Raw genomic sequence first — 20,000 nt, forward strand, 5'->3', positions numbered from 1 at the left:
CTAACATTTTCATGTTGAAGTTTCTTAAAAATACTGAGATAAGTGGTAGGCTATTTCTATAGTCATCAGGCTGAAAGGAAAATTGTGTATTTACATTCGGAGGGGCTGCATTCTTATTGCCAGAATCTGTTTGATTCAAGCCCTGCAGGTTTTTATTCTTAAGGAAATTTGTTTTTGGAGTCCTCCTTTTATTGAGATAATACCCTTGGGTATTCGGGCATTCTGATACCCGGATATACCGATGGAATCACTTCACTTTGCACAAATTAGACTTTGACGTTGTTGTGGTAAAACTGAAAGCAAAACGTGATTTTTAATTTTTTTTCATTTTCTTAATTGTTTTTATTTTTATTTTATTTTTTAGTGATCATGCTAAACGGAATCTTAGTTTTTTTTTTTTTTTATTCTATAAGCCATTTTTAGTTCACAAAAGTTGTATCGAAATTGCTTTATTGCCCTAAAGGTGGGATTATTTTGTACTTTACAATAAGATACAAATGTTTTGTAATTTTTTATTTAACCAGAATGTATATTGTTGGGACGGTTTCCTTACTTAAATTCTACGCATAACTTCCTCTTTCTTTCGCCCTCTCTCCTCTCTCTCTCCTCTCTCTCTCCTCACTCTTCTCTCTCTCTCTCTCTCCCCCCTCTCTCTCTAAGAATTAATATTTTTTTTCCCCCCCCCCCGTTTCTGGATACGACCTGTAACAAATCTTTGACTAAAGGTTTGTGAAATGAAACTCTCTCTCTCTCTCTCTCTCTCTCTCTCTCTCTCTCTCTCTCTCTCTCTCTTTCTTTTTTTTGGCAAGAATTAATAATCTCTGTTTGGGTACGACCCCTAACAAATCTTTGACTAGGAGTTTGTGAAGTACATCTCTCTCTCTCTCTCTCTCTCTCTCTCTCTCTCTCTCTCTCTCTCTCGCAAGAATTAATATTCTCGGTTTGGATGCGACCTCTAACAATCTTGGATTGAGATTTGTGAAATGTATTCTCTCTCTCTCTCTCTCTCTCTCTCTCTCTCTCTCTCTCTCTCTCTCTCTCAGGAAAGAATTAATATTCTCTGTTTGGGTACGACTTCTAACAAATCTTTGACTAAGCATTTACGAAATACATTCTCTCCTCTCTCTTCTCTCTCTCTCTCTCTCCTCTCTCTCTCTCTCTCTCTCTCTCTGGCAAGGATTAATATTCCCTGTTTGGATACGACCTCTAACAAGCTTTGACTAAAGGTTTGTGAAATGCCTACTCTCTCTCTCTCTCTCTCTCTCTCTCTCTCTCTCTCTCTCTCTCTCTCTCTCTCTCTTCTAGACATTTCAAGAAAACTATAAGCAAGATTAACTCCTATTCATCATCTTTCCTTGATGTCTCCTCTTAGGATGGACTAACAAGTCTTTGAGGCATCCTAATCCTTGTAACTCTTATTTCCTGCGAGGACAAGACGATTTTATATTTTCTGATTCTACTCTTGCATTGAAAGATCTGCATTGAAAGCAGCATCGGTTCCATTCAAGAAGGATCAGAAATGAGTGCCAAGATATTGTTGACTCCTTCATGACTGATCAGCTGCAGACGAGAATATAATAATAACTTAATAATAACTTGTTCCATTGGGCTGGACCAGAAGAGCACTCACCTACCATGAGGCTGAACCAGCTTACTACCATTTAAGCCTCTCCCACAATACACTGCTGCATCGTGTATCTCTCTCTCTCTCTCTCTCTTTCCTCTCCTATGCCAGAATAGACATGGGTGTGAATGGACGAATCAGTAGTTGGTGCCAGGATGCATTTATGCAAAAAAAATTGAATTAAAAAAAAAAATACAATTTCATCAGTTGTTGTCACAATAGAATTTACACTCATTAACAGGATTATAAAGTTGAGATCTTGACCTAACAGGACGATCCTGCATTCATACGTTAGATTTAACGACATGTTCATGGAAATAATCCCGGTTTCATTTTGTTGACTTACAGTGTTGATAACGCCCCCTCCCCCAACAACGGCCCCCACCCCACCCCACACACATACACAACCACCACCCCGGACATTCCTCCTCCTCCTGGTTTTATTTCGGGCATTCCCACATGACACATCGCTTCATTAAATGGCCGAATTCCATATGGAATCGCGCCCTGGTTGGTGGTTGCATGAGTAGAGGAAGCCGTTGCATTACGTTGCATTGCATATCATTACTATTGCTCTTACTTGGGGTCGTGTCTTGGAGTCAGATTGATAGTATTGCTACGCTTCATGGATATTAAGATTCATTAAAAAAAATTTATATGATAAGTCTTTGCGAAGGTAAATAAATATTTTTTATATTTGCGACAGATGTTGATTTATTGTTTTTATTTATTTTCTTATTTATTTTAGCGACAGTACAAGTATATAACAAGAATGTGTATCCTTAAGGTATATTTTTAAACCCTACTTCACCGAAGTATTTCTAAATATTCATGAGTCCTCGTATACTGTTTTGTGTCACGATTTTTATTTCCAAAAAGGATTAATTTCGCTTTTATTTGCATTAAAGGAAAGGAATGTTTTTCCTTAAAGGATTAATTTGGTTTTATTTTCATTAGAGTAAAGGAATTTTCAATCTTGACAAAAACAAAAAATGGGAGACTACGAAGATTATTCTCAGTAAATCTATTAGCCATTTGCTGTGAGAGAGAGAGAGAGAGAGAGAGAGGAGAGAGAGAGAGAGACTCTCACAAATCTATATTATTTCCATTGAATTTTCAATTTTCACAAAAAAAGAAAAAAAAAGGGAAAATTTGGAAAGTTTATTCTCAGTAATCCATTTGCCATTTGCTGGAGAGAGAGAGGAGAAGAGAGAGAGAGAGAGAGAGCAGAGGGCTATTAATATTAACCCCCCCCCCCCCTTCTTTCACAAATTTATGCTTTTTCATTAAGGTAAACCAATTTTTCTATTAAAAATACTGTAAAAGTACGAAAGATTATTCTCAGTAAATCCAATTTTGCCATTAGCTGGAGACAGGGAGAGAGAGAGAGAGAGAGAGGAGAGAGAGAGAGAGAGTTCTACTGATATCAAACCCTCCCTCCCCCTCCCTCCCGTCCCCCCTCCCCCCTCCCCCCAATCGATATTATTCTTAGCTAAACAGTGGCGTCGTCCCGCGACAAATATAAGACAAGCGCCTCAGTGGCGAGATCGGTATGGTATTGGCCAGCCACCTCGGTGGCCATGAGTTCGATTCTCGGGGAGATTCCATTGAGGTGTATTTCTGGTGATAGAAGTTCACTCTCGACGTGGTTCGGAAGTCACGTGAAGCCGTTGGTCCCGTTGCTGAATAACCACTGGTTCCATGCAACGTAAAAACACCATACAATCAAACAAACACAAAGACACATCTCGGGTCTTAAGCCAAGTTTTGACAGATCCTCTCTCTCTCTCTCTCTCTCTCTCTCTCTCTCCTCATTTCGAAGTCACTTTTCTGAACATAAAAGTTCCACCTTTGGTCTAACTCGTGACACTATTCATTATCTTTTTATGACGCATTTTCGCTTAAGAAGTAATCATATTATCCACGCGTACGCTTCCGGTAATTACCAAGTGATTAATGAGCATTTTGATACAGTTAATCGCACGTGTCATTAATAATCAAGAAAACAGGTTAATGAAACTGATTAATATTAGTCTGTCAATTTTCATGATAATGATTATCAGTATTCATTAAAGTAATGATGTACGCATTACGTAATGTAACGTTAATTGACCTTATTAGGGGAAGGTGTCATTTAATTTTGGATGTTCATTAGTCATATTATTCATTCTAAAGTCACGTATTTCACGCGTAACTTTAATAAGCTGTCATTTTTGTCTAGTCAGTATCTCTTATTCAGCAATGTTTCTTTGTTCCATCTTACTTTCTTCAATACACCTTTCAAACCTTTTATTGTCGACTTCCGTCTCAGCGCTGAATGACCTCATACGTCCCAGTGCTTGGCCTTTGGCCTAAACCCTATGTTCAGTTTAATTTATTCCTCGTAAAATAGTGACTACTATTAAATTTGTTGATAAAGTAATAAAAAATAAAAGAAAACGACTGAATTTACAGCAACTCTAGAAAATGGGAAAAAATTGTTAAATAAAATGAATGTATTAAAATCGTTACACTTTTCAAACTAAAAATGTTCTTTGAATTTCTGTTTTGTATTTGTATTTTACAAAATCAAGTGAGATATATTACGCAACTATTTTTTCCTTCACTGAAAGGGCTGTGAATACTGATTTTTATATATATATATATATATATATATATATATATATATATATATATTATATATATATATATATATATATATATATATATATATATATATATCTATATATATAGATATATATATATATATATATATATATATATATATATATATATATATATATATACTAATATATAGATATATATATAATATATATATATATATATATAGACTATATATATATATATATATAATATATTATATATATATATATATTATATATAGCTATATATATATATATATATATATATATATGATATATATCTATATCATATATATATAGATCTATATATATATATATCTATATATATATATATCCTATATAGATATATATATATATATATATATATATATATATATATATATATATATATATATATATATATATATATATTTATATCGACGTATATATAAATGATATCGACGGTCAAAACATCGAATCGGAGAGAGAGCAAAGCGCTGCCCTGTTTTGGAAGGTTGCTTATATACTCATATTCCGCTCAGGCCGACCATGTTTGCCGCAGGGCAAAACAAAAAAAAGAACCTAAGGCCTATATTATTTTTGAAATATAAAACCGCTGGTAACTCACTGCGTACGAGTGTATCAGACATTTGCCGCTGACATTAATCGAACGTTACGTAGGTCTAAGTGATGAGTGAACGAACCCATTACCGATGTAAGCGCGGAGATTACCGTTGTTATTTTTATATTCAAAGTCAAGGTTTATAGAATACATATTCTAGAGACTTTGTTTAGAGTATTTACGGTCCTCGGGCACTGGCTGTTTAGAATGCATAATCTAGAGACTTTGTCTAAAGTCACTGTGTATTTCAGTCGAGGCTTAGCGAGCAAAGTCGTTTCCATAACTACAGATCCTCAGATAATCACGGATGAACCAGAAATGCATCATATGCAGCGGCTTTTCCTTTCCGAGTCTTTTCACGTTCATATAAATAAGCTCATCTTTTCTGAAAGTATATTTAACTGTAAAAATATGAAGCCTTAAGAAAGGATCCAGGGGTATTATTGAATTACTTCTTAGAGATCGTTCTTGCTTATGATCGCAGTGGTATTAAATGATAAACGAAGAAATCTAAACTACATCCATTTTGTTCAGTCGATACCGTTACCGGTTTTTCTCTCGCGTTATTTTCAGTTCAGTGGTGTCGTTTTTATTGTCGATACCCTCTACGTTTTCTTTATGTCGCTTCCCGTTTTCTTTACGCAAGTGGTTGTTCAGTGGAGTTGTTATTACTGTCGATACCCTCCACGTTTTCTTTATGTCGCTTCCCGTTTTCTTCATGCAACTAATTTTTCAGTGTGTTTTTATTATGGTCGTCATCCTCTACGTTTTCTTTATATCCCTTCCCGTTTTCTTCACTCATCTGGTTGTTCAGCGGTACTTTTATTACTGTCGATACCCTCTACGTTTTCTTTATTCCCCTCCCGTTTTCTTCATACAGCAAGTCGTTCAGTTGTGTTTTTATTATGGTCGTTATCCTCTACGTTTTCTTTATTTCCCTTCCCGTTTTCTTCACGCAACTAGTTGTTCGGTTGTGTCATTATTATTGTCGTCATCCTCTACGTTTTCGTTATTTTCCCTTCCCTTTTCTTCATACAGCGGAGGTCTGCCATTTTGCTTTTATTTATTTAATTATTTATTTATTTATTTATTTATAACTTTCTTTCTTTCCGAAAACAGTTGTTAAATGTATTGTAAATTAATTTTATTGCTGTAAAATCACAATTGCATGTTTAACTTGTAATCGGTTTTATGTTGCATATTTTTATTTTTATATTTATTTATTATTTACGTATTTATTTGCTTATTTATTTATATTTTGTAGCTGGAAACATGTGGCGTTTCCTCTGAATAATATGTTATTTCCTAGGTGATAATACGCGTTTCCAACAAATAATACCATTTAATGTTCGACCACGGACGATTTTGGAATAATTAAGCGGTAGCTCAACGAACCCAATTACAATATTTGTGGATATGAACCCTTTGATACGTAGTTCACCAAACCGCACATGCGCAATCTGTTTAGGAAAAATACTGTAATTAAAGAAAAATGCTTTGGCCTTCAGATATCCAACTTTGAGGTCATTAAGGCGTTGACATTCAACAAAACTTGCACAGATGTTAAATTACTTTCGTTATGAAGACAGATCTAATGAAAGTGTAATTTACATATAGAGTAGCGAACGATTATTTGATTTATATAGAGTAAATTGAAAAGCTACACGAGATGTTAATTTACTTTCGTTATGAAGGCAGATTTAATGAAAGTGTAATTTACATAGAATAGCGAACGATTCTTTCATTTATATCGATTAAGTTTGTAAAACTGGGGGTTGACAAACATTACAGTTTGAATCACTAAAATTCTGACTTTGATATTGTCGACAGAAGAGGTTTTAATAATTATTTTGGACGATGGAATTAACCTCGTCTGTATTCTCGCTCTTGAGGCGAGGTTTCAGTGAATACAAATGTTATTCTGTATTCCTAATTATAGCCGAAAGAGACTTTTAAAATGATGTCCGATTAATGGACGATTTTGAGTTTAATCAAAGAATTATTCATTAAGACCAGTTTTTCATTGATCACTGCTTTGAAATGAAAGATGCCTGACATTAATGTCTGGGTGATATTTCAAAGTTATTCAGGTATTGCTAAGAGAGAGAGATAACTTTATATTAATGTCTGAGTAATATTTTGAAGATATTCAGATATTGTCAAGTTGAGAATAGATTATTAACTAGTTTAAATTCCAAACAGTGGGAGGTGTGTGAGTAAGTTTGTGTGTGTTAGAGAGAGAGAGAGAGAGAGAGAGAGAGAGACTTATATTGAAGTTTGAGTAATATTTTGAAGATATTAATATATTGTCAAGTTAAGAATAAATTATTAACTAGTGTAGATTCTAAACGTTACGAGAAGTGGGTGTCAGAGTTTAGACTTTTCTTAGATAGTGACCCCTTTACTATAAATCAGAGCAGAAGTTAAGTATATCTTAGTTCAACAAGACCACTGCGCTGATTAACAGCTCTCCTAGTGCTGGGCCCGAAGGATTAGAGTTCTGCACGCGGTTAGGAACCAATTGCTTACTTAGCAACGCGACCTACAGCTTATCGTGGGAACGAACCACATTACATCGAGAAATGAATTTCTAATCACCAGATATAAATTCCTCTGATTCCGCGTCGGCAGAGCGGGGTGAGCGAACTCGGGCTACCAGCAGGATAGTCGAGTACGGGAAGCACTCGTTCATTTGAGGTGACTATCTAGGAATGATCCGGTAATTCTAAAAGACAGATAAATGTTCGGCCAGAATACGTACATTCTTTTGCTCGATCATCATGTCCGAAAATGTGTATTTCTGGACATTTGAAAAATATTGCAGCGGAGGCTTAACTTGAAACTAATTAGTCTAATTAGATTAATTAGAGTTCACTGCTCTTCAGAATATGATTATTTTCTTTAGAATGTTACTAAATTTTTGAGATTACAATGACTTAATTGTGATTTTTTTTCCAGCACGGCTTAGTATCACCTAGAATGATAGAATTCATACCGAAGTCAAATTATATGAAAGATATTTGTTTTTCTGTTCAGTCGTCTAAGTTTATAATATATATATAATATATATATATATATATATATATACTATATATATATATATATATATATATATATATATATATATATATATATATATATATATATATATATTAGAGGTTCAGGACATCAACTTTGTGCATCTTCAGGCTGTTAAAAGAGAAATGCATAGAAGTATTAAAAAAACTAAAAATAAGGATTCACAATAGTATTCATGTTAAAATGCAATAAAAATATAAATAGTTAAAAAAGAAAAGAAGAACCACTGAGGTACCAACCAACTAGAATGGAAGGAAAGCAAGGAATGATTTTTGAGAGAGCCAGGTCCAAGACGTTGACTATGCCAGATGCAGAGGTGAAGCCGAGGTGTTGTTATTCAACGGGGGAACCAGTCTTTTAATAATTAACGATTCCAAGGTAGTCAGGTGGTCCGGGTCTTTAGTGTAACCTATTATCGAGAAGTGCTGTTTCGATACATTTATCTTGCATTTGGCGGCATGATTCCTGATATTAGAAAATTCAGGATTACTAATTCTTTGACCTGTTCTATAACTGGAACCCATATGGCTACAATATCTCATCTGCAGTAATCTTCGAATAGATCCCACGTAAGTTGCAGGGCATCCTGCGCATTTGAATTTATATACAACGTTGGATCTCATAAAGTCCTGCAGACGATCTTTGAAATTAAAAAGTGGGCCAATTTTGCAAGAATTGTTTGAGATAAGTTTAATTTTGAGACAAGGAATTTCTTGTTCTATTATTTGTGTGAGTCTGAGAGAAAACTTCGAGTTTGTTATATATGGAATCGACGCATACGTCAGTTTCTTTGGGACATCCAGTAGCGGAGGAGGTGGTTGGATATAGTTACCTACTAATTTATTAATTGTATTATGTACAATGTTTTTGGGATAGGAGTTTATTTGAAAAAAGGTTGTTAAAAATGGGATCTACTCGAAGATTACTGCCAAAATCATTAAGAGGTCACGTTGTTGTCGACTCTCTCTCTCTCTCTCTCTCTCTCTTTTGAGGTAAGTAATAATTACAGGCTGATAGGATAGTTTTTCCCCCCCTCTTGATATAAAGCATAAACACAGTACGGTATATTGGGTCACTCATCACGAGCGTGAACGCAAGATTGCAATATACTGCAATTATCTTACAATGCTGCCTCGTTGCAAGCAACGCGGAATAGGCCACCAATAGCTGGTATTCCTTATCAAGCATCGCTATTCTAATGTTTTCCTTAGCTTGTTCAGCTAAATCCCACTCTTAATGAATATATATTTTTTTTTGCAAAGTTAACCATAATTATATCATCAATAAAAATTAATCATTTACCTTGGAATTTATTGAGTTGATAATGTGAGTATTTTTAAAAGTGATTCCTCGACATTCTCGTCCATAATCGATTACTAAATGACGGGAATTTCCTTAGGGAATATTTATTTATTTATTTATTATTATATTATTATTATCATTATTATTATTATTATTATTATTATTATTATTATTATTATTATTATTATTATTATTTTATTGCAGAATTAGCTTGATTTTATGCTTCATCGTCATTTACTGGTTTAAACTCCAGAGAAAAATATGCTGGGTAATTATGCAATGCCTAAGTAAAGTCGAAATCATAGGCCTACATCTCTATATTGATGCTTTACTCTCTAAAGCATTAAAAGACATTGTTTTGTATATTAGCGTAGGTATATAAGACGATAACGATGCGTGGATGGGTGACCACATAAGCTGTCAGACGCTCAGAGAGAGAGAGAGAGAGAGAGAGAGAGAGAGAGAGAGAGAGAGAGAGAGGAGGGGGCCGGAATTCTCTGAAGTATTAAATATGAAAGCAAAGCAAATATGATACGCAGAATCAGTGGAGAGAGAGAGAGAGAGAGAGAGAGAGAGAGAGAGAGAGAGAGAGAGAGAGAGAGAGAGAGAGAGAGAGAGAGAGTTACAAGGAGTTACAAGGATTAGGATGTCTCAATGACTTATTAGTCCATCCTAAGAGGAGACATCGTGTGCTCACTCACCTCTAGGAGCAGGTTTTACTGTTCATTCACAGTGTCCTCCTAATGATTTTGTCTAGCTTTCTTTAAACTCTTCTTCCACACTGTTGCTGTTTACAGCTTCTCTCTGGCGGCAGTTTATTCCATGTGTCACATAACTTGTACGTAAACAAGTTTCCACAATGGGATGTGTTTTGTATCTCTTCAGTTCTAGTTTTATCCATTATTTCTTGTCTGGTTTTCGTGTACGTAAATAAAGAGAGAGAGAGAGAGAGAGAGAGAGAGAGAGAGAGAGAGAGGTCTCTTACATAAGCAGTTTTGTATTTTGTAATAAAAATGTCCGCCCCCGAAAGGAATGTACATATATTTTTCCCCCACCTTCTTGTTACATAACTTTCAGTTTTCCCTTTGTGAACGTATTTTGAGTTCCGAGGAGTTGGCTTAAGGATAAGTATATGTTTTTGAAGTATATATTATTGTAGGAAGTAACTCCCAGAAACAGTGAAAAAATCCTTTCAATTTTTTTTCTCTTTTTTTTATTATTTTATTCCAAGGATAGCAAGTTTCAGCCAAATGTGTTTAAATGTAACTTCTGCAAGTTTTTTAACTAGATTTTTTTTACTTAGTTTTTGTGAGGAAGGCAAAGTAGGGGAATAATTGTATTAATAATATCATAAAGAACAGAAACTCTCCTTAAACAATTCTGGAAGTCATTTCTCATTCCTTTTTAACTGATGCATGTTTGCAATATATTCTTTTCGTCTGAAATTCTTGCATGCGATTCATTTCCAGTCTGAGCTCTGGAAACTATAATTAAATGTAAATGGAAGTTTGATGTTTCAAGGTGAACTAAAAAAATGAATAAATCTATAAATGAATAAATAAAAAATAAGAAAAAATAAACAAAAACAATAATAACAAAATTGGAGACCAAATAATTAATATCGAAAATATTAGAAAAAAAATAAAAGAATAATAAAAAAAAGAAGAGAGAGGCAATAGCAAAGTTGGAGACCAAATAATAATATCGAAAATATTAGAAAAAATAAAAAAAAACAAAAAAAATAATAAAAGAAAGAAGAGAAAAAGAGGCAATAGCAAATTTGGAGGCCAAATAATAATAATAATAATAATAATAATAATAATAATAATAATAATAATAATAATAATAATAATAATAATAATAATAATATTAAAAAAATGTAAAAAAAGAAGAAAAAACGCAATAGCAAAATTGGAGAACCAATATATATAATAATAATAATAATATAATAATAATAATAATAATATTAATATAGAAAATAAAATAAAAAAAGAATAATAAAAAAGAAGAAAAAAGGCAATTGCAAAATTGGAGAGCAAATAGTAATAATAATAATAATAATATCCAAATATTTCACAGCGGTATTTTACATTTTCGCTTTTACCACTCGCCTCAAAGATCACGTGAAAGCTGAGGTCCTCATCATGCCCTTGGGATCTCTGTTCTCAATTACCGGTGGTGCTGCCGTTCCCTCGAGCTGTTAATTATAGCCATCTGCCCCGGTCCTTTTTATATCTTTACTCCATTTTTAAATGGATGGTTTTACCGTCCTATCTCTCTCTCTCTCTCTCTCTCTCTCTCTCTCTCTCTCTCTCTCTCTCTCTCTCGTGTGGAAAGTTACCCTGTCCTTGGCTACAACTAACAAGTCTTTGAGACATCCTAATCCTTGTAATTCCTTGTAACTCACTCTCTCTCTCTCTCACTCTCTCTCTCTCGTAAGGTATGTCACAACTATGAAATATATGGTAAATGTGCATACCTAGATGGCTATGAGGATGATTGCAGAGATATGCATCCAAAAATATGCAAAAAACCTAAAAGAAGGAAAAGGATGTAAGTTCGACAAAAAATGTAAATATATGCACCCTGTAGCCATGAATCATAATCAAATAAATAATCAATCAAGTAATAAAATCCAAAATAAGAAAGAAACAAATAAAGAGAGGAATAAAGAATATCAGGTAAAAGAAAAAAAGCAAGCCATCAACGAGATATGCAGAGATGTCAGCAAAAAATATCAAAGCCTCAGCTCCAAGATTCTACTCAAGAGATATAACTGTATTTATTATGCAAGAGGATATTGCAGATACGGAGAAAATTGCAGATTCAGACACAAAATGAATAATTATGATGAAGGAGGATCAAATATTACGGAAAAGTTGGATTTTTAATGTCAGAATTTCTGGAAATGAAAAAAGAACAACATACCAGAAACAAGAAAGAGACATGGGAAAATCCTTATTATTACCAATATTAAATGAAGGAGAACAAAAACACGCAAACCATCATAGTGATGAATGCGCAGGGTTTAGTTACGAGTAACTCAAAAAGAAAAATAGAGTACTTAGAAGAACTAACCAACCAAATTGAAAAGAAAATAGATATAATGAATATAAGTGAAACCTGGTATTCCCAAGAGACTGGGAATGATGATCAAATAAAAGGGTTCCAAACTTATAGATCAAATAGAAAAAATAGGAATCAAGGGGGAACCGCAATATATGAGAAAAGACAAAAAACAAGGAAAAATATATGAGAAATATAGTAACTCAGAATGTGAACTAATAGCGGTAGAATTTGAATCTGAAAAATTAATGAACATAGTAATATATAGACCTCCTAATACTAAAAATTTTGACTTAATAATAGAAAAATTGGATGATATATGTAGAAATCACAAGGACTGACTATTCTCCTATCTGGAGACTTCAACTTTCCTTTCGTAGACTGGAAAGAACGAATAGGAGATCGTGGTTGTACTTATACATATAAAAAAGAGAGGAATAGTAGTGCAGAAGATAAGAGGCAATTCGAAAAGCTATTAGATATGCTACTAGAAATACAACATTCAACAAATAAATCACCTAGTATTTGTGAACGAGATGAATTATGTTAAAGAAATAATAGTTTATTTATAAAGCGAGTATTTCAGACCATAATGTCATAGAATTAACAGTCCATTCCAAAGCAAGTGAAAACAGAGATAAGCAAGAAATGAAAAAGTGGGAAGGATATGGAAAATACAATTCTACAGTAAAACTATAAAATGGTCAAAAATAAATGAAGAATTAAACAAAGATTGGGATAATATTTTCGTAAGTGATGACATAAGGGTAAATACGGAGATATTATATAAAATATTAGAGAAAGTAGTGGATAAATATATACCGAAGAAGAAAAGTAATCATCAGTCATGGATACCAAGAGACAGAAGGATCTTGTTCCAGAAAATCAGAAAGTGGATAAAAGTTCTTGCAAAAGAAAAAAATGCATGGAAAGTTATAGAACTAAAAAGTAAGATAGAAAATGCAGAGCAAAAGATTTATACAATCAAAAGAAAATGAAAAATGGGACTTGGAAGAAAAAAACCCTAATAAATATCAAGCAAAACCCCAAACTATTATACTCATACGCGAAAAAGATGAATAAAAGAAGAATAGAAATAGGCCCTCTAAGAATTGAAGGGAGATTAACGAATGAAAAAAAAGAAATTTGCAACATATTGGCAGAACGATATAAGAGAGAATTCACCCCTAGAATAGAATAGATAATGATATAGAAGTAAGGGACGAAAATAGTGAATATTTAGCTGACATAGATATTAATGAAGCGATATTGTGCAGGCTATTAATGAGATTCAAAAATGGAGCTGCAGCAGGGCCTGATGGAGTTCCTGCTATTTTGTTAAAGAAAGTAGTTCATTCTATCGCAAAGCCACTTGCAATATTATTAAGACAAAGTGTAGATACAGGCAAGATTTATGATGAGCACAAATTAGCATATATTACCCCTACTTTCAAAAGTGGATCAAGACTAGAGGCAAGTAATTATAGGCCTGTGAGTCTAACATCACATATTATGAAAGTGTATGAAAGGGTAATGAAGAAAAATATTATGAAACATTTAATAAAAAATAATTTGTTTAATATAAGGACACATGGTTTCGTACCCGGAAAAAGTACACAGACCCAACTGTTAGTCCACCGTGAGAACATATTCAAAAATATGAAAAGCGGAAATGAAACAGATGTGGTTTATCTAGACTTTGCAAAAGCTTTTGACAAGGTAGACCATAATATATTAGCGAAGAAAATTAGAAAACACAATATCGTGGATAAAGTAGGAAGATGGTTAAAAGAATTTTTGCCCTACAGAAAACAGATAGTTATTGCAAACGATGAGAAATCGGATGAAACCAAGGTAATATCCGGTGTGCCACAAGGTACGGTGTTAGCTGCAATACCGTTTGTTATTTTGATTGCAGAGATAGACAGTAATGTTAAGGATTCGGTAGTGAGTAGTTTTGCCGATGACACAAGAATAAGTAGAGAAATTGCTTGTGATGAAGATAGGAACGCTCTTCAAAGAGACCTTAACAAAGTATATGATTGGGCAGAGGTAAATAGGATGGTATTTAACTCTGATAAATTTGAATCAATAAATTATGGAGACAGAGAAGGAAAGCTATATGCATATAGGGGACCTAATATGAGACAAATCACAAATAAGGAAGCAGTTAAAGACCTTGGTGTGATGACGAATAGGAACATGTTATGCAATGATCAAATAGCAATTCTATTGGCAAAATGTAAAGCAAAAATGGGAATGTTGTTACGGCACTTCAAAACAAGAAAAGCTGAACACATGATTATGCTTTATAAACATATGTTCATAGTCCCACTTGAATATTGCAATAGGATATGGTACCCACACTATCAAAAGGATATTGCACAAATAGAGAGTGTACAAAAGGTCCCTTTACAGCTAGAATAGAAGAAGTTAAGGACTACTGGGAAAGACTACAATCCTTAAAATTAAATAGCCTAGAAAGGAGAAGAGAACGCTACATGATAATTCAGGCATGGAAACAGATAGAAGGAATAGCAGAAACATCATGGAACTAAAAATATCAGAAAGAGCAAGCAGAGGTAGATTAATAGTGACCAAAAACTATACCAGGAAAAATAAGGAAAGCACACAGGACATTAATCCACTACGCACCAGCATCGATAATGCAGCGTCTATTCAATGCGTTGCCAGCTCATCTGAGGAATATATCAGGAGTGAGCGTAGATGTGTTTAAGAATAAGCTTGACAAATATCTAAACTGCATCCCAGACCATCCAAGATTGGAAGATGCAAAATATACCGGAAGATGTACTAGCAACTCTCTGGTAGACATTAGAGGTGCCTCACACTGAGGGACCTGGGGCAACCCGAACGAACTGTAAGGTCTGTAAGGTCTCTCTCTCTCTCTCTCTGAGTTATGAGCATTCTCTCTCTCTCTCTCTCTCTCTTCTCTCTCTCTCTCTCTCACGGAAAGAGTTGCCTATTCTTAGGCTAAAATTGAAACTATTCAATAATTTAAAAGTATTAATTCCTTCAAAAGTGTTCATTACAACAACAAAAAGTCAAAAGGATATATATATATACGTATATATATATACGTATATATATATATATATATATATATATATATATATATATATATATATATATATATATATATATATATATATATATATATATATATATATATACAGATTTAACACTTAAGGAAATGTGTTAGCAACAATTCGCATCTTTCTCATTTCATGTTTTATTTGAAGGAGTAACTTTAGGCAAAAGTGCACTGGATGTCTTAAAAAACGGAAAACAAAACGAAAACCATTTATATCCTAATAATACACCAAACTCACAGAAATAATAGGACATAATTTTTTATATTTCTAAATACACCAACTCACAGAAATAATAGGACATAATTTAATTTCTATATATACCAACTCACAGAAATGATAAGATATGATTTTATATCCTAATATAAACCAAACTCACAGAAAATAATAAGATATATTTTAAATTCCCTAATATACACCATCTCACAGAAAATAATAAGATATAATTTTATGTTCCTAATATAAACCAACTCACTGAAATAATAAGATATAATTTTATGTTCCTAATATACACCAACTCACAGAAATAATAAGATATAATTTTATATTCCTAATATACACCAACTCACAGAAATGATAAGATATAATTTTATATTCCTAATATATACCAACTCACAGAAATAATAAGATATAATTTATATTCCGAAATATATAAACCACTCACAGAAAATAATAAAATAATTTTATATTCCTAATATACACCATCTCACAGAAATAATAAGATATAATTTTATGTTCCTAATATAAACCAACTCACTGAAATAATAAGATATAATTTTATGTTCCTAATATACACCAACTCACAGAAATAATAAGATATAATTTTATATTCCTAATATACACCAACTCACAGAAATGATAAGATATAATTTTATATTCCTAATATAAACCAACTCACAGAAATAATAAGATATAATTTTATATTCCTAATATAAACCTTCTCACAGTAATAATAAGATATAATTTTATGGTCTTAATATAAACTAACTCACTGAAATAATAAGCTATGATTTTATGTTCCTAATATACACCATCTCACAGAAATAATAAGACATGATTTTGTATTCCTAATGTACACCAAATCACAGAGATGATAAGATATAATTTTATATTCCTAATATACACCAACTCACAGAAATGATAATATATAATTTTATGTTCCTAATATAAAACAACACACAGAAATAATAAGGTATAATTTTATATTCCTAATATAAACCAACTCGCAGAAATAATAAGATATAATTTTATATTCCTAATATATACCAACTCACAGAAATTAGATATAATTTTATATTCCTAATATACACCAACTCACAGAAATTAGATATAATTTTATATTCCTAATATACACCATCTCACAGAAATAATAAGAGACATCTGAATACCTCGACGAACATTTCTCAAAACTATTCCTCATTTTTAAACATATCTGGCGTGAGACATATCGGGTCGAACCGAAGTCTCTCATTCTTCCGCAAGAACTTCGAAAACGCTGACTGCGGAGGGAGCAGGGGAGAGAAATTGCATTTAAACTCTCGTGGAACATTGTTCCTCGACATGAGAATCTTTTTTTTTTTTTCAGAACTACTTAATTACCTTAACTGGTTGGCTAAAATTCCCCAGAAGTTATGACACCGAGGAGAGAGTATTCGCTTGCAATACCTTGCAGCCACATATTGGGGGGCGGGGGGTTTGTCCCTGCGACCTCTGGTGGAGGAGGAGGAGGAGGAGGAGAATGAGGAGGAGGAGAAAGAGGAGGAGGAGGTGAAGGCATAGAAGTGGATACAGAAGTGGAGCTGGTAATGGGAACTGAAATATAAAAGTGAAATTACAAGGATGATTAGACCATTTGCATAACTCACTTTTGAAGTTTCCTGTTTTTCTGGACTTCAAAAGAGACTTCCTGGCAGATGAAATCCCTCTTATCTGGTAATTAATGAGCATTCAAACACGAGAGAGAGAGAGAAGAGAGAGAGAGAGAGAGAGAGAGAGAGAGAGAGAGAGAGAGAGAGAGAGAAGTATTTTCCCTGACAGCTAGATTTAAATTCTTGTAAAGATGAAATCACTTATCAAATTAGTAGAGAGAGAGATTTGAATTTTCTAAAGCTGAAATCACTAAACCAGTATATACTATCAAACAGCAAAGAGAGAGAGAGAGAGAGAGAGACTGACTACGTGACGCAATCACTTCAGTTGGTTTGATGTTACATTTAATTAATTCATAATTCTGCCCGGACTATGAGAGGCGATCAACAAGTATCATCTGAATGCAGCCGTAACCGACGTCATTTCTCATTACACACAGAATGACCAGTATCATACGAGGACTTCAATAGCGGTTGTTATTCCGTATTCATTTATACCTTAATTGATGGAAGCTTCGTACAAGAAAAAAAAAAAAACGTGGACTTTAGACCTCACAGGATTTGATTCAGACAACTAACATCAAAATACAGATCGCTGTGACCTAGAAACCCAGTGGTATATTTAATTATATGGTTATCTTTGCTACATTATAATATGTGTTTATATACGTATATAATATATATATATATATATATATATATATATATATATATATATATATATTTATATATATCATATATGTATATATATATATATATATATATATATATATATATATATATATATATATATATATATATATATATATATATAAATAATATTAGAGCAATGAAGCCCTCCATTTTATCAGCAGATCCTCAAGGATGAGACTGCTAGCCTCACCCTGTTACCTTGAACCCAGCAAACGTCGACACCTATTGACATCTGGGTGAACTTTCCCGATCCACTACCTACCCCTCCCACACCCAGGGCGGACATACAAGTTTGCAAGAGGTGGGTGGATGATATGTCATTTCACCCCTACCTACCCCGCCCCCACTCGGGGTGGACAAACAGGTTTGCACAAGGTAGGTGGATGTGTCATCTCTCCCATACCTACCCCTTCCCACTCGGGGGGCGGACAAACAAAAAAGATCCACATAAATTTTATTATTATAGAGATGTCATTATAAATAACTCTCTGAGTAATATTTTTTTTTTTTTTTTATAAAATAACCTTTTCCAAGCTCTTGGTACTTTCAGTCCTCCTTAAAATACTGAATTTCTCAATCATACAAAACCTTTCAAAAATTCTTTCATTATGCAATCCATTTTTTATCTATCCAGTTTTATCTGTAATTAGAATAAATTTCAATAATCTATTACGATTGATTGATTTTGTACTCGGAAATAACAAAGGAAAGTCATTATCACATAAAACCTGTATAGCTACAGTCAGTCACAAATGTCATATCTTAATAAAAATTTATATAGTATCACTCACAAATGCCATATATCCTAAAAAAATGATAATAATAATTCATTTTCCGGCTGAGTTACCGAGTCAATCAGAAATATTCTAATTCATCTGAACAGCTAAATGCTTCATTTGTCCCTGTTCTAATTTTGCGACGAATTGCTATTCCAATCACATTTAATTTGCTGATCAAAAGTCACAGATGAAAGATTCGGTGGGCCACCCCTTCTCAGGAGGCTTAATCTGGCGGACCGTTATTAATTACGGTAATTGAAATCCGTCGTTGAAATTGTCTGTCCGTCCGCACTTTTTCCATCCGTCTCAGATCTAAAAACTGCTGAGTCTACAGCGCTGCAAATTGGTATGTCGATCATCTACCCTCCAATCATCAAACACACCAAATTGCAGCCCTCTAGCCTCAGTAGCCTTTCTTTGATTCAAGGTTAAAGTTAGCCATAATCCTGCTTGCTTCTGGCAACGATATATGCCAGGCCACCACCGGGCCGTGCTTCAAGCTTCATGGGCAGCGGCTCACACAGCATTGTACCGAGACCACCAAAAGAGAGATCTGTTTTCGGTGGCCTTGATTATACGCTGTAGCGGCATTTTTTTTTTTTTTTTTTTTTTTTTTTTTTTTTAAGGAACTCGCGTCTTGGATCTTCGTTTGTTCCACTGCTTTATATCTCTTCATCATTATCATCTTTAACGTCATCGTTATCAACAGCATTGCAAGGTTATTCCTACTGCTTTTATTTCATTGATATAATCTTTGATGTCCTGCGTCACGCAGTGCATTAATCAAGAGTTTTTATTTTTTTAGTTTAATTAACTTTTTCTTTTTTTCTTTTTGCTCGTCGTAAAATCTCACATGAATAAGTACTAATTAAATACTAATTAAACTCGCCTTACGTAACTTTGCAAAGCTGCTGAAATACAACACTAACCAGAAAAACTATATGAAACTTGCCTTTTTTGTTTTTTGGATCGACTTCAAAATATAAGATATTATATTCTCTGAAAAACATCGATAGCACATGGATGACGTCACCTGCGCATATCATATAGCGCAGAAATGCCGTCTCTCTCTCTCTCTCTCTCTCTCTCTCTCTCTCATCTCTCTCTCTCTCTCTCTTTATGACGCAAGTAAAGTAATGGCCTCTGATTATCAATAATATCTGAAATAATGGCTTACCAATATCATCCATTATTTTTTATTAGCCAACGACAAGTTTGAAAAGAAAATTGATAA

General features: G+C 33.4%; 1 protein-coding gene across 1 annotated transcript in view; it reads right to left on the reverse strand.

Moving 5' to 3' along the window:
* LOC135209779 (uncharacterized) overlaps nucleotides 1-20,000 on the reverse strand; it is a 162,433-nt gene that overhangs the window by 103,584 nt on the left and 38,849 nt on the right. Inside the window, exon 5 of the mRNA XM_064242561.1 lies at nucleotides 17,092-17,238. Coding sequence (XP_064098631.1) covers nucleotides 17,092-17,238 — 147 coding nt within the window. The remainder of the gene's footprint in view (nucleotides 1-17,091; nucleotides 17,239-20,000) is intronic.

Source organism: Macrobrachium nipponense, chromosome 38 (assembly GCF_015104395.2).
Source record: "Macrobrachium nipponense isolate FS-2020 chromosome 38, ASM1510439v2, whole genome shotgun sequence".
Classification (NCBI taxonomy): domain Eukaryota; kingdom Metazoa; phylum Arthropoda; class Malacostraca; order Decapoda; family Palaemonidae; genus Macrobrachium; species Macrobrachium nipponense.